This window comes from Mus caroli, chromosome 4 (genome assembly GCF_900094665.2).
Source record: "Mus caroli chromosome 4, CAROLI_EIJ_v1.1, whole genome shotgun sequence".
NCBI classification, from domain to species: Eukaryota; Metazoa; Chordata; class Mammalia; order Rodentia; family Muridae; genus Mus; species Mus caroli.
Window position 1 is genome coordinate 140,829,582 of NC_034573.1, and position 16,441 is coordinate 140,846,022.

General features: G+C 47.6%; 1 protein-coding gene across 3 annotated transcripts in view; it reads left to right on the plus strand.

The window, feature by feature from the left end:
* The window catches only part of Tnfrsf9 (TNF receptor superfamily member 9), a 25,458-nt gene extending 10,911 nt beyond the window's left edge, over positions 1-14,547 (plus strand). For 2 of the 3 annotated variants that reach the window (XM_021161152.1, XM_021161153.1), the window contains exons 4-8: positions 1,366-1,503; positions 2,093-2,162; positions 3,362-3,489; positions 4,485-4,619; positions 13,262-14,547. In XM_021161152.1, coding sequence (XP_021016811.1) covers positions 1,366-1,503; positions 2,093-2,162; positions 3,362-3,489; positions 4,485-4,619; positions 13,262-13,359 — 569 coding nt within the window. In that variant the 3' untranslated portion in view covers positions 13,360-14,547. The remainder of the gene's footprint in view (positions 1-1,365; positions 1,504-2,092; positions 2,163-3,361; positions 3,490-4,484; positions 4,620-13,261) is intronic. The other variant, XM_021161154.1, reaches the window with a different exon arrangement.
* The last annotated feature ends 1,894 nt before the right edge of the window (positions 14,548-16,441 follow it).

The window sequence follows — 16,441 nt, forward strand, 5'->3', positions numbered from 1 at the left end:
AAACCCTGTCTCAAAAAAAAAAAAAAAAAAAAAAAAAAAAAAGACCACTGGGCAGAGTTAAGCTTTGATCCCTGCTTATTAACCGATTTTTTTGATAAAGCTTGAGCCTCACAGGTGTGCTAATGCCTCTGTCCACAGCCAGGTGTGGTAAAATTCTTTCATGCAATAACAATCATTTTTTTTTTTTGCTGAACTTTTTGAATAACAGAGCAAATACTCACTTGATGTGAGAAGCATTTTGTTGTTGTTGTTTGTTGTTTTGTTTTGACGCTGGATCGCATTACGTAGCCCTAGCTGACCTAGAACTTACTACATAGACCAAGTTGTCCTGGAACTCAGATCCACCTGCCTCTACCTCTGGAGTGCTGAGATTAAAAGTGTGCACAACCATGCCTGGATTGTGTTTTTTTGTTTTTTTTTTTTAAAGTCCCATGTATCCCAGGCTATCCTTAAACACCCCAACTTTCTGTCCAAATGCTGAGGTTATAGGTATGCACCACCACACAGCTTATGATAGTGGCTCTCAACCTTCCTAATGCTACAACCCTTTAATACAGATCCTTGTGTTGTGGTGACCCCAGCCATAAAATCATTTTCATTGTTACTTCACAACTGTAATTTTGCTACTGTTATGAATCATAGTGCAAACATCTGTGTTCTCCCATTATCTTAGACAACCCCTGTGAAAGGGTCATTCAACCCTGAAGGGGATCGCTACTTACAGATTGAGAATGCCTGGTTTATGAGGTGGGATGGGACCCAAGGCTTTGGCACACCACTGAGCCACACCACCAGCCCAAGAAAAGGTTTCAATGAGCAAAGCGTAAAAATATTGTAGTCGAGATTGAAAATAAAACAGTATGATCCAGGCATCACAGCACAAAGAGCCAGCACTAGGCAACTGAAGCAGGAGGATTTTCAGTTTAACGCTAGTCTGGGCCACACAGTGAGACCCTATTTCAAAACAGAAAAAGAAAGTAAACAGGCAAACATGATGTTCTAAAGTTATAATGTCACTAACATATGGAGAGCAATCATGGATATGTATGTACATATATGAGTATATATAGGATGTATATGTGTAATATGATATATATGTGTGTATATGATGCATATGTATATGTGTATATGATGTATATATAATATATATCATGAATATGTGTATATATGTACATATGATGTATATATGTGTGTATGATATGTATGTGTATATATGTACATATGGTGTATATGTATATGTATGATATGTGTATATGATGTATATGTGTGTATATATACATATGTGTATATATTCACACACACAAAACTGAAGAACAGAGACTTGCTTCCTGAATTTAGAGGTAACACGGAGCTGGGGCTTTGTAGGCTATTTCAGGCTCAAGAAGTCTTGCTCCTCTACCCACAACACGGAGTGTGAGTGCACGGAGGGATTCCATTGCTTGGGGCCACAGTGCACCAGGTGTGAAAAGGACTGCAGGCCCGGCCAGCAGCTAACGGAGCAGGGTAGGTTGCTCTCTCTCCACCCAGCAGGCACAAATCTGTAAACCTGAACACAGCAAGCAGCAGACAGAGAGAGACACAGAAGTGTTGCCAACAGGTGATTTCATTCCACTCTAGTGCTTATTCCATAAATGGGAATAATCAGAAATCAGGACATTTTGTTAGTCATCAGAGCCATGGATCTGTACATGGTTTAGATGAGCACCGTATGAATCGATTGAACATGCACTCTCCCAGGCTTCCAGGGCAAGCATCATTAATCAGGTGCTTCAGAGAGACTGCTGCCCTTGCAGAAGACCCAAGTTCAGTTCCCAGCATCCACATCAGGTAGCTCACGGCAGCCTGCCATGCCAGCCCCAGGAGATATGGTGCTATCTTCTGCATTCATTCTGTGGGTGTCTGCACTCACGTGATCATGTGCACATACAGATACATGCACACATGCATGTGAATTTAAAAAAATTAAACAAATCTTCAAAATAACCACTGAGCAGTTTGTGCAGGTTGACCTAATGACCTGAGGCAGTTGCTCATCACCGGGAAAGCTGAGAGATGGAAAATGCCTTCTACTGATTCTCAACCTTTCTTCAAGGTTGTAAAAACTGCAGCTTGGGAACATTTAATGACCAGAACGGTGCTGGCGTCTGTCGACCCTGGACGAAGTACGTATACACTCTCATTTTTCTTATAGCACAAAGACCCTGGGACACACTGAAAGAGAAGGGCACTGTCACTGGAATGACGACCTGCAATGACAACCCCTAGGTGACATGGAAACTCTGTGCTTACAGAAGTTTGTGTGAATACAGGCATCTCCTCAGAACCTATTCTCTGTGTGGTAGAGTGCAGAGCCTTCTGTCTCCAGCACACACGTCTGTGCTGTGCTGGCCACTGGAGGGACACAGGCAGTGGAAAGGGTCCAGGTGTGCTCATGGGCTTGCAAGGTTGGCGCTGGGCTCTGGGGGTGGCCACTGGTCCAGGTGAGGCTTGATGTTACCTAGGACAACAGGGGTCTGGGCATGGAACGCATGGCTCAGAGGTTGTGAAGGCAAGCTGGCAGTCATACGGACCCCTAATGACCCTCTTTTACTACTTCAGTTATATGTTTATAATGTTTAACAAGTGTACTGGTGGGTAACAGACTAATGTGTTTTTTTAAAGCTCTTTCAACTTAAATTGATTAGAATGTCCAAGTTAGTATTTGTAAAATGGGGTGTGAACAGGAATCTAAAGAGAAGGAAAAATCCTGTATGATGGTGGTGATACAATAACAGCTGCTATTCATGAGCCTGTGTCCCTGTTCGTTTGCTTTTATCCCACTCCTGGGAGCACAGGCTGCCCTTATTTTAAGCTGCTGAGCAAACCAAGGCATAGTTAGGTAGGCTTTATAAATCTCCTGACAGTCACTCCGAAGTACAGACCCAAGGTTTACGCCTGCATTGTCTAATGGTGCTGCTGGAAACCCTTGTCCCTATTAGTGTCCCACATGTGCCCAAGTCACTCAAAGGAGCAAGAACTCGAGGAAAAGGGTTGAGAGACTCATGAGTCAAAACATGTTGAGCCACAATGGCTGAACTTGGCTATAATAGAGTAAGATGGAATATATGTGGCTCCTGAGGCTGGGGAGAGAGGAGCCCTGATGGGAGGTGCAGTGAGTGAAGTTTAGTGTACCGGGAGGTGAGGGAGACAGGTGGAGGGCAGAGAGCCTCTTGGTACCTACCTGTTGGTACTTTCTCACATCATCTGCTCCCTGCTTGAGAGCCCAGGCCCGCCCACCGAGTCACTTGGATACAAAGTTTCTCACTGTGCTGCTCTGTAAAATAACCATCTGCTCTCTTTCCTTTCCCTTGACCTGTCTAAGCTGCTCTCTAGACGGAAGGTCTGTGCTTAAGATCGGGACCACGGAGAAGGACGTGGTCTGTGGACCCCCTGTGGTCAGCTTCTCTCCCGGTACCACCACTTCTGTGACTGCTCCAGAGGGAGAACCAGGTGACTGTTTAATTGTTGTTCATGAGCAGCTATGGTAGCTTACAACTGGAATTGCTCCACTAGGAGGCTGAGGCAGAAAGTTGGCAAGTTCCAGGATAGCCTGGGCTATATAAAAAGGGGCTACCCTTTTCTTAACCCCTTCAAGAACCTCACCAAACAACCGCATGATGTCCATTCAGACTCCATGGACACTGCTGGGTCTCCCAGCTCTTCCCACAGCAGGCAGTTCTGATGTACCATCCTCTTTGCACTGTCTTGTTTCCTGGACGTTGTTACTAAGTCAGTAATCAGTAATTGGGACCCTTGTCCCACACAGGTAATATACCTTTACAAAGGCCAAGTCCATGGAACTGACAGGTCTCACACTTCCTCTGGGTTTAGTAGGGCAGGCTGCTTAGTTTCCGCAGGCTTCTAGTAAAGCCTTTACATCTGAGTACAATGTCTACATTGTCGCTGTCTTCAGACACACCAGAAAAGGGCATCAGATCCCATCACAAATGGTTGTGAGCCACCATGTGGTTGCTAGGAATTGAACTCTGGACCTCTGGAAGAGCAGCCAGTGCTCTTAGCCACTGAGCCATCTCTCCAGGCCACTTTTGGGTTCATTTTTAAAAGCTGCTAAGGTCTAGGACTTGGGTTGTGACTCAGTTGGTAGAGTACTTACCTCACATGCTGGAAAGGCCCCGGATTCCCTCCCCAGAACTGTATGACTCTGGGCATGGTGGCATATACCTATGATCCCCACTCTGGTGGCAGAGGCAGGAGTTTGAGGTTATCCTCAGGTATACGTGGAGTTTGAGGCTAGCCTGGGATACATGAGACCCTGTCTCAAAAACAAAACAGAACAAACAAAAGACAGTAAAGTCATAATCTTACTGAGTTATGGGTGGGGGTGCCTGGGCACTGCCTCCCCAGAGCCCATGCATTTCCAGGGTGAGCTCCAACCAAGCTTGTGCTCACCAACCACTGTGGCATCTGTCTCCTTGCTCCCTCAGGAGGGCGTTCCTTGCAGGTCCTTACCTTGTTCCTGGCGCTGACATCGACCTTGCTGCTGGTCCTGATCTTCATTACTCTCCTGTTCTCTGTGCCCAAATGGATCGGAAAGAAATTCCCCCACATATTCAAGCAACGTAAGGCCAACACAGCATGGGATGTGGGGGCAGGCAGGACACACTTCTGGAGTCAGAGGACAGTATCTCTCTTCGGAATGTGCTGTCTTCCTGTTTCAGGGACTGGATGGATGCAGGTCCTCAGCTTGTGTGGTGGGAATGCCTTTACTCACCGATCCATATTGCAGGCTTAGATTTGTTTTTTTTTTTTTTTTTTTTTTTTTTTTATGGGCATACAGTTGGCTAGCCCATGGTTGCAAAGCCAGAACAAGCTTGTTCCCACAAGGATATTGGCAATACCTGGAGGCAGTTGTATAGCGAGACTTTTAGTTTCTTTAAAAACACAGGAATATTATGTGTTTTTGTTTTAATCCCAGGTGTGGGATATGGGGCAGCTTCAGACTGTCCGCAGCAGCTGTCTACAATTTGCCTCGTGCTCTAACATGGGCATGATTTTGCCAGCTGCAGATGGTTTCCGCAAGTGTGTGATATATGGAATTCTGGGGACTTTTCAAAGGTTATATAAACTATAGAGCCCTGCTAGAAGGGGTTTGTTAAGTAGTAGGATGTGAAGAGAAGAAATTAGGCTAAGATCATATTTGCACCAAGGGACTTGCTACCCCTAGTCTAATGATATCATTGCCCCCCCTCCCATTTTATTCTTTTTTCTCTCTCTTATCTGGTGTTAGGGGCTTGGAAGAAGTGAAGGGGTGGAGAAGGAAGGAAGAAAAAGGACCCACAAAGTAGCCAAGGGTCTGGTGACACAGTTGGGGTGGTTGTGACTTGGTGCTGGGAGGCATAGCTGGAGCAAGGGCTGAGGAAGCTGTTCTGCCCCACAGTGCAGAGTGGGTACAGATAGGACATCAGACACATATGCCACAGTCCCAGATAACTGTGCCCATGTGAGTGTGGGCACCCAGTCAGCCTGTGCCCGTGGCACGGAAGAACCGGAAAAGAACATTATTCAGAAGCGGGGGCTGGGGGGACGTGGCTCAGTTGGCGAAGTGTTTGTTTTACACATAGACACACTAACGCCCAGATCCATGTAAGAAGCAGTGGCGTGCTCCCAACACAGTGCAGGCAGTGACAGGCAGGTCCCTGGGACGCGCTAACCAGCCTCACCTAGTTGGTGAAATCAGAGCTAGTGAGAGACCCAGACTCACAAAAAAAAAAAAAAAAAAAAAAAAAAAAAAAAAGCAAGCAAACAAAGGTGGACCTCTGCCCTCCAACACACATGTGCACTTGGGCACACATGTCAATGCATGCACACCGCTATACAGAACACCACCCTACTCACCCAGCGTTACCTCTCTGGATGATAGATAGCCTCGGCCTTGGCTCAGGTCTACACTTAAGTAGGGAGAACTGGAGGGTGTGGGAGTGTAGGATGGACTGCTAGGCGTGAACAAACGCTTTCAGAGGCGGATTTCACCCACTCATAAGCTAAATAAGATGCTGTGAAGAATCAAGCTAGTGTCTGGCACTGAGTCAGTACCTTACACAAAAGCTTTCAGGGTCTACTCGCATTTTATGGTCCAAGATGGGGCAGCTTGTGCTCTGACTTTGTGAAAGACAGGATGAGGGCACAAGATGGTCAGAGATAAAGAGCATCCAGATGGCAAAATTACAGCTTCAAATGAGAGTGGACAGAGGTGTTGAAATTGATTAAAATATTTGAGGAGGGCTCAGTAGGTTAAGACACTTGCTGCAAAGCCTGATGACCTGAGCTCCAACCCTGGGTAGTAGGAGAGAACTGACTCCCACGGGTTGTCATCTGGCACGCAGGCACACGCCCGCGCATGCGCACAGGCACACAAGCGCACTGTATAAGCCTGAGGCTAGAACCAGAGAGGTGGTCCAGCAGGGTAAGGGTGCTTGCTGTTCACTAGTCAGAGAATCATCTCCCAAGCTTTATTTGTGTTTTTTTTGGTTTTTTGTTTGTTTTTAACCTGTGGCGGGGGGATGTGGGAACAAGGAACTGAGGTCGTGTTCAAGGCAGTAGGTCAAACTTTTCCGAAATGATTGGGGGGGGGGGGGAGGCGGGGCGGGGACTGTACTGGATGCCTCTTTAGAGAGCTTAGAGTTCTCCACTTGCTCCGCTTCCGTGTGAACGGGGCAGCGCTATTTTTATCTGTCTGGTGGGTGGGGAAGAGGAGCTCATTGTGTTTTGAATTTACATTTCCTTGATGATGGTTGACGTTAGCTGCCTTTTTGCCTTTTTACATTTGATTGGCTGTTTGGACTTCTTACGCTGAGAAGTCTTCCCGCCGGACCACCTGTCCTTTCCTTATCAATGAAGGGGACACCGTGCATGTCCCCAGCTGTAGATGTCTGTTCCTTTTCTTTGGTCGTTCTCTCTCCTGCCCAGGCTTCTTTCCTGCTCAGCCCTCTAAGCTACCAAAAGAGTCAGCATGACACCCCCCTCCCAGAGAGCCAACAAGGTTTCTGTGAACATGTCTTCCAAGGTATTAATTAGTAATGACTGACCTGCAATTTTATAAAAAGCTTTAAAAACCTTTTCGTTTTTATATAATTACACATTCACAGAAAGTCACAAAGAGCAGGATAGCGTCACATGGCATCCATGAGACCCTAACGTCACCACGAGGCCAGGACACTGATGGGGTGAACACACATAGCTGTCAGTCACTTTATTAGCTGTGTAGATTCGTGTAACATAACTGAACTAGGCAGCTTGTAAAGTGGGGCGTGGGGTGCAGGTCTGGAGCCCCGGCATGAGAGAGACTGAAGCAGGAGGCTCTCGGGTTCATGGCCCTAGATCACAAGACTCAACAACAAGCAAGCAAACAAAATGCCCCCAGACTATCCACAAGCAAGGTCTTGGCCCCACTGGCTCTCCTCAGCCCCCACTCCTGTCCCCCTTTCTCTGGCAGCCCCCTCATCTAGTTTCCATTTTAACTCCTAGTTGCTTAAAAAGTTTATTTATTATTTAATGTGTTACAATTAATTTGTAACAAAAACAATTGCATGAGTTTTATGTGTATCAAATGCACGCAGGGATATGTGGAGTCCAGACCCTCTGGAACTGGACTTACAGGCAGTGATATGTCACTGTGTGGGTGCTGGGAACTGATCTAGGGTCCTTTGCAGGAGCAGCGAGTGCTCAACTACTGAGCCAGCTCTCCAGCCCCGTGATATTTTACTCTTACATGTAAAACAATCAACCCAAACCAAACAAAACCAACAACAACCCTCCCCTACATCTATGGATGCTTATGGGTAGGTTTAATGTAGGGTAAGTTTTTGTGTCTCTTAAGATAAATGCAACCGGAGAGTCAGATGTTTTTGAGTTCGCTTTTGTTTACTTTGTGTGTGTGCTGAGATCAGAAGACCACCTGCAAAGGGAGATTCTCTCCTCCACTTGGTTGAGACAGAGTCTCTCTTGTATCCACCAAGCAATGTAGACTAGCTAGCACTCAAGTCTCCATCCCCGACCCCACCCCCATTCCCCACCCCTGTCTCTGCCTCTCATCCATCTTGCCATAGGAATGCTGGTCTCATCACTGGATTTGGCTTCAAAATATTTTCTTAATGGGGCTGGAGAGATGGCTCCTCTGGCTGAGAGCACTGGCTGTTCTTCCAGAGGTCCTGAGTTCAATTCCCAGCCACCACATGGTGTCTCACAACCACCTGTCATGGGATCTCATGCCCTCTTCTGGTGTGTAGGTGTACATGTAAATAGAGCACTGACTTTTTTTTTTCCTAAAGGAAAAATAGTTTTATGTCTCTCCCTCCCCGTGTGAGTGTGTGTGTGTGTGTGTTGGATGTATGAGAGGAGGAGGTGTAAGGAGGCATGAGTGTGTGCGTGGGAGGGGTATGGATGTGTGTGTATGGTGGAATGCATGTCGGGGCTTGAGTGTATATGGGCAGTCAGGTGCAAGTGCATGTGTGTAGGTCAGAGGAGTATCCGTGGGAGTAGGTGCTCTCCTTCTACCACGTGGTTCGCAGGGATCAAATGCAAGCCCTCAAGCTTCAGCAGCAGGTGCTTTTCGCCCAGCTACCTCGCCAGTCCACATCTAAGAACCCCTCCCTACGTCCTGGGTCTGAAGGGTTGAGACTTTCCCCCAGTGGTAGTGTCTACGTTTTACACTTTTGTGTTTGACATTTAAAGCTATGAGTTAGCTAGCTATAAAGTGTCAGAACTTAAGGTCGAGACTTTTTCTTTTCGGGGCTAGGGAGCTGTGCTTGCCATATTCCAGTGTTACTAAAAAAAAAAAAAAAAAAAAGTCTCCCTTCTCTGTCTACCCACATTTTTATTGGCTGTGCTCATGAGGGGGTGGAGTCCCTGATTATTGGCGGTTCTTGTGAGGGGGTGGAGTCCCTGATTATTGGTGGCTCTTGTGAGGGGGCGGAGTCCCTGATTATTGGCGGCTCTTGTGAGGGGGCAGAGTCCCTCTCTTCTGTTACAGCTGTGTGTCTATTCCAGCATCATAGAGTCTTGATTACTGTGATTACAATATCAGTCTCAAACTGGGTAGAGAGTAGAGGACCCTCCCCGCCCCATTTTACCTGTTCAGGTTTGTTTTAGCTGTTTATTCTGTTTCTTTTATAGTTCCATGTAAACTGTTTTTTTGTTTGTTTGTTTGTTTTGTTTTGTTTTTGTTTTTGTTTTTCGAGACAGGGTTTCTCTGTAGCCCTGGCTGTCCTGGAACTCACTTTGTAGACCAGGCTGGCCTCGAACTCAGAAATCCGCCTGCCTCTGCCTCCCAAGTGCTGGGATTAAAGGCGTGCGCCACGCCGGGCTCCATGTAAACTTTATAAGATTCTTATCTGTGTCTACAGAAAGGCAGCTGGTACTCTGATGGAGGTGTCGTGAAATCTGCGGGATCTTCCCGCTAGCTGTCCCTCTCCATGAACCTAGTGTGGCTCTTCATTTACACTTCCTCCTTTCTTACCGATATTTTATAATTTACAATATATAAGTCCTATATGCATTTATTTTTTTTTAAGATTTGGGCCTGAGTATTTACTGCCCCCCTTCTTTGTGTGTGTGTGTGTGTGTGTATTTTTGCACACATCTGGGCATACCTGTGTGGGAGATTGTGCCCATGGACGCCCTATTTTGGTGTCAGGAATCATCTTTGATTTTTTTTTTTTTCATCTTTTTCGTGGAAGCAGGATCTGTCAATCAAACCTAGAGCTCACCTATATGGCCGAGCTTGCTAGCCAGCTTGCTCTGAGGATCTGGTCTCCTCTCTCTACCTCCCACGTCTGGGATTACAGCCAGGCTGCCATGCTCACGTGGCCATTTTGTGCGATTCTAGGGTTTCGAACTCACATCCTCATAAGTAGGTGGCCAGCACCTTAGTCACCGAACTATGGCCTCTGTCTTCTTAAAAGTCCTTTTCTAAAGCTTCTCTATGTATATATGTGGCTGTGTACGTGAATGCTGTGTGTATCGGAGGCAGACACCCTGGAGTGGGAGATTGTGAGCTCTCTGACCTGGGTGCTGGGAACTGAACTCAGGTCCTCTGCAAGAACAGCAAAGCCCTCTTGGCCACTGAACATCTCTCCAGCCCCAGTCCTTTGTTTGTTTGCTTTCGTTCTTAAAGAATTGTTTATTTTCTGTATGTGAGTACACTGTTGCTGTCTTCAGACACACCAGAAGAGGCCATCAAATCTATTACAGATGGTTGTGAGCCACCATGTGGGTGCTGAGAATTGAACTCAGAACCTCTGGAAGAGCAGTCAGTGCTCTTAGCCATTGAGCCATCTCTCCAGGCTCTTGGAATTTTTGTTTGTTTTTGAGTTTCTCTGTGTAGCCCAGACAGTCCTGGGACTATATAGACAGGCTGGCCTTGAAATCAGAGATCTACTGGGATTAAAGGTGTGAGCCAGCAGTGTCCAGCACTCCAGTCCCACCCCCTCTTTTCTTTAGACAACTGGACATGACATAGTGCCTTAGATCATGTGTTCATTATGTGTACAAGCGGTGTGCTTGTGAAACTGGCTTCTATCCCATCTCTCTCATGAACACACTCCCATGGTCAAGGGGTGTTTTGCAGACTCCTTGGGATTTTCTGTGTAGACCACAATGCCATCTGTAAATAGGGCAACATTTCCCCTTCTGTGTGGTGGGAGGCATTTCCTGCTGGCCTCTGGGATTCTGATAAGAGATCTGCTGTTATCCCGGTGAGTTTCCCCGTAAGTCGCATGGCCAGCGTCTCTCCCCGCTCTCAAGACTTTTCTCTGCCTTTTGTCTTCAGAGCTCGGACTGTGATGTGGTGTGGATTCCTGGACCCCTCTGGTTTGAGGTTCAGCCAGCTTCTAGAACTTGCAGATTTTGCCTTTTCCCAGCTCTGAGGCAGGTGGTGGCGATTCAGCCATTATTTCTCCAAATGCTTTTTAAACCATTCAGCCCTGTTTCCCTTCTCCCGCCCTCCACGCTACAGTGATGTCAGTTCAGATCTCTCATCAGAGCCCCCACATGTCCTTGAGGCTCTGTCTGTCCATCCATCTGTCTGTCCGTCCATCTGTGGATCGAATGATGACATTTCCTGATCCGCTCCCCTCATTCCACTGTGAAGATAGTCATCGATTTCCTAAATTTTCAGTTATCATAATTTTTCAGTTTTAAAATAGCCACTGGGTTCCTTTTGATTCTCTCTCGGGGTCTCACTCTGTTGTCCCTTCTGGTCTTGAACCCCTGACCTCAAGCAGCATCCTACCTCACCTCCCAAGCAGCTGGGAGTCTGGCCGTTCACCACGGCACGTAGCTCTCTGTCTACTCATTCCCCTTGTGTTTCTGATGTGTTCCTTGTTGCTTGTTGGACGTTTTCTTATCTTAGCATCTGTGACTGGGTCGGTCGTATCTTCTCTAACTGAGCTCTTCCTGCTTGCCTTAGGGATCCTGCATTGGACCCATCGCATTAGGAGATGTGGAGTCTAATGTAAACCTTCTGTCTTCTCAGACTTTCCCCGAGGCCACTCCCAGGGGTTCGGCTCTAAGCCTCCTTGGAGGAGGGCCTGCTGTTGCCTTTGTATGCGGATCCTTTCAGGCCTCAGATGACATTACCCTGGCTTAGAGGACAAGGCACACTTAGGCACTGCTGTCAGATGACCTCCACTGACCTGGCACTGGGGTGCCTCCAGGGGTGGCAGTATAGGCTGAGGCTCTATCAGCTTCCTCCAAGGAAGAGCAAGTGGCCCTGGACCTAGGGTGACAGTGAATGTTCTCCCCAGCCCTTGCCCTGGGGCCTTCGGACTGGCCCTGGCCTGTGCTGTGATGATTCCCTGGTTGTCTAGCATAGTGGTTCTCCACCTTCCTAACACTGCGGCCCTTTAATACAGTTCCTCATGTTGTGGTGACCCTCCCCCCCCCCCATCCAGAGTAAGATTTTCACTGCTATTCATAACTCTTAAATTTTGCCACTGTTATAAATTGTAATGTAAATATCTGTGTTTTCTGATGCTCTTAGGTGACCCCCGTAAGAGGGTCATTTGATCCCTTGGGGGAGTCACAACCCAGAAGTTGAGAACCACTGGTCTAGAAGTTTCCCATCTTGCCAGGCTATTCTGTCCCTGGCCCTGTACCTGGAGAGAACAGGATTTTCCTGACCTCCGTGCTGGCATCCGTGAGCTCTCAGCTCTTCCTGTCCCCCCTCTGGGAATCGGAGGCAGCGGGAAAACACAGGCAACTTACTGCTGTGCTGTTTCTGAGGCCCTGAGATTCCCGGCCAGTCTGCCCTCTCCTCTCTGCCTTCCAGTCACCTTGTGTTTGTTTCCTAGGTTATGTCTGGAGTTTTGGACAGTATAGAACAGCAAATCTGGGAACATATGGACTCTCCTACCTGAAGTGAATACTTATTATTTTGGCTGATTTTGGATACAGTTACAAACAAATATCCCAGCAGCCTATCTCAGTCTTCTCCCTCCCCCCTCCCCTTTAAAATATGATCTAGGACGTAGAAGATGTGGCTTTGGAATGGGGCCTTTTGTTAGGTTTAAAAGAACCAGAGCTGGAGGGGCTGCTCAGCTGTAAGTGCAGATGTGACAGCCCGGAGCTGCAGCTGCAGAGCCGTAGGTGCCGGGGCCGTGGCCCTACACCGATCAGTTCTTTGCTTTCATAGACAGAACTAGTGAGCAGCTTTAAACGTGTGCCACAGATCTCATGGAAAAGAAATGAAAATCTGAAACACTCTTGAGAATAAAATAGGGGCTGCTGCACTGAACTCACAACTGTGCCTGCAGCATGGCGTGGGCTGTGCTTCTGGCCACCGTGAACTGGGCTCAAGCTTTGTTTGGTTTGTTTCAAGCCATTTTATAAAATATAGGAGATAGTTTTTAAAGCCAAAATGGGGGGGGAGATCCTGGCACATTGGGGTGTGCCTGTAATTCCAGCTCCTGAGGGGGGGGGCTGATCTGGCGGATCATCCATCACATGTCGTCAAAGGCCAGCTTGCTCTACAGGGAGAGTTGTAAGTCAGCGAGGCCACAGAGTGAGACCCTGTCTGTGAACAAACCACAATAAAAATAAAGATACAGTAAAATAAAATAAGCTATCTCTAGAAAGCTCATACCTGCCCTCACCTGGTTTGTAAGCTTGCTCACATTAGGGTCGGGAATGTTCACAGGTGTGACTCATGTAGCAAACTGAGACAGTCGGCAGCCGTGTCTGTTACATTGTATCTGTTGTTTTCTAGCATTTAAGAAGGCCATTGGAGCAGCTCAAGAAGAAGATGCTTGTAGCTGCCGATTTCCAGAGGAAGAAGAAGGAGGAGGAGGAGGCTACGAGCTGTGATGTACTATCCTAGGAGATGTGTGGACCGAAACCGAGAAGCACTAGGACCCCACCATCCTGCGGAACAGCACAAGCAACCCCCCCCCACCCTGTTCTTACCATCCTAGATGATGTGTGGGCCCGCACACCTCATCCAAGTCTCTTCTAATGCTAATATATTTGTCTTTACCTTTTTTTAATTTAAATTTTATATGTGTGAGTGTTTTGCCTGCCTGTATGCACGTGTGTGTGTGTGTGTGTGTGACACTCCTGATGCCTGAGGAGATCAGAAGAGAAAGGGTTGGTTCCATAAGAACTGGAGTTATGGATGGCTGTGAGCCTCCGTGTGGGTGCTAGGAATCAAACCTGGGTCCTCTACAAGGGCAGCCAGTGCTCTTAACCACCAAGTCCGCTCTCCAGCCCTGCCCTGGACAGTTTTTAAAATTTAACTTAATTTTTTTTTTACTTAAGCCCTTGACATTTTTAATAGGACTGTGGGAAGATCAATTTCTAGATTCTCCTTAACAATATACATCATATACATATACATATATATTTTGAGAAAATGACAGTTTCAGTTGGATCTCATAGACCAATGGTCCAGTTAAAATCACTGTAAAATCAGTGTGCGTGTGTGTATGTGTGTGAAAATATGATGCATGACAATAGCCATAAGATGCAGTATATTACCCTACCCCATTTTCCTTTGGTTTCTCACTCACTATAATGACACCTCCACTGTCTGAAGGGGGAGACCCATGCATCCCTGTCTGGAGAAAGCCTGTCAGATTTTGAGGGGAATCTTCAGAGGAGTTCAAGGGCCTGCTTCTCCTGTTTCCTCTGTGTCAGGCTTATCAATAAACAGGCCATGTAGGAAAGGGACAAAGCACTGTGAGGTGGGAACACCTGTGAACTCACAGTAAGAACGCAGCCTTCCAGCCCACCATGGGCAGACATGGCTGCCGCTTGCCTCTGCATGACTCCTGGACAGCTCAAGAGCTGACAATGGTTGTTACTTTTATTTATTTTGAGACAGCACCTCACTCTGTAGCCCTGGCTGGCCTAGAAGTCACAGAAATCCTCCTGCCTCTGCTTCCAGAGTACTGGGTCTTAAACTGTTCACCACGCCTCCACTCCTCAACCCCCAAACTAGCCTTTCCATTTTTAAAAGGCACCTAAAAATATTAAAGTTGTGCTCTTACAAAAGTCAAGCCTGTTTTTTCTCTTCATTCCAGAAATCCCCATCGTGTAGTTATGTACCCTGTACCTGTGTCGAGTGTCTTGAGCTTTCTGGTACCGTGCTGTGTGGCGGCAGCTGTGAGCTGCTTTAATCACTCAGAATTGTAACTGTAACTCCAATTGCTGTGTGTAGTACCAAGGGTGTCCCTTCTGCAGGGACTACCTGCCGTCACTTACAAGTCCGTCCTCCTCAGAGCTATGTTTGGCTTCCTCAAGGGCTTCTCAGTGGCTGTGGCGGCTGCTGCTCCTTTTCAGTTGCCTGTATAGGAGAGTCCCCGGGGAGATACCCTGTCACTAGGGAGATACCCTGAGATACAATTGCTGGGTTTACAGCAGGTGCCTTAATGAGTTAGGATGGGCCAGGTTATGCAGAAATAACAAATGACGCCCCCGGATCTCAACAGGGTCCAGCAAAATGAAGACATTAGTCTTTTTGAATGTGTGTGTTATATGTGTATTCGCGTGCTTGGAGGGCAGCCTTGAGTACCATTCCTCAGGTCCCTTACTGACCTATGGCTTACCAAGCAGGCTTGGCTGGCTGGCTGGCTCAGGAGCCCCAGGATCTCCCAGGCTCCACTTTTTCCAGGGCTGGGGATTGAACTCCGGTCTGCATGCTTGCAGAGCAGGCATGTAACTGGCTGAGCATCTCCCCTGCCCCCCCAACTCATTGCTTACTCTGACCACAGGCCTATTCCAGCTGTGGCTCTGGGTCATGGCTCAGGTTTGAGATGTCTGCTACAGGCTCATGCTTTGAATGCTTGGATCCCCACTGGTGGTCGCAGAGCCTGTAGGAAAAACTCTGAAGGCAGTCCTTAGATGGTCCCTGGTCCCAGCCTGCGGGCAGTCCTTAGATGGTCCCTGGTCCCAGCCTGCGGGCAGTCCTTAGATGGTCCCTGGTCCCAGCCTGTTTTCTCTGCTTCCTGACCCAGTCAGTGTGAAGAGCCTTCTGTGCCCATTCCTGTTGCCACAGATGCCACCATGCACCCCTGGCACTCTGCCTTCTCCACTGTGATGGACCAAACTGTCCCTGAAACTGTGAGCCCAGATAATTGTTTCCACATTCAAACTGTTATGTCTGCTGCTCTGTCACAATAACACCGCAGACAGTGCCCGTGACCTCTGCGAGCTGTCTCTGGTATCTGGGTGGAGGGAGTGGCTTTTAATCGGAGTACTGGGCATCTTACAGCAAAGGGACAGTTGTCACTTCAGGCTGTGTATGATTGGTTAGATGCCAGCCTTCACACAGGCACATAGCTGGGTCAGGCAATAACTGACCATAAATATGACAATTACATGGCGTGGTGAGGTACCGGTGAGCCCAGTATGACAGTGGCAGAGCCAAGTTGCTTTTCCAGGTGGTCTGGCCCATGTGGCTGTCCTTCCTACTGTTATCCAGCTGTTTTAGTGCCTTCCAGCTTCCCACCCTCTGCCATTGTCACAGCAGACAACCACATGTCTCTTATCTTGCCAGTTTTTTGGTAACAACAGCGCTTCCTGGGGTCTTAGTTGGCATTCCTTCAAGAACAGCCAGTGTTCTTAACCACTGAGCCATCTCTCTGCCCTTTGTGTCTCTTCTGAAATATTTGCTTATGCTTTGCCCCATTAAAAAGAACGTGATCACCATTTTTTTAGCAACTTATATAAATTCCTTCTGTATTCTAGATTCCGACCTTTGACTGCTATCCCAGCTTCTTTTCCCGTTGCTGTAATAGAATCCTCATGGGGCAGAGCTGGTGAGATGGCTCAGCAGGTAAAGGTGCTCGCCACCAATGCCAACACGACCAACGGAGGGAGCTGATAACCATACGCGCCCCACAGGTCACACATTGCCTGCATGCGTGCGCATCCACATGCACAGAGAAGA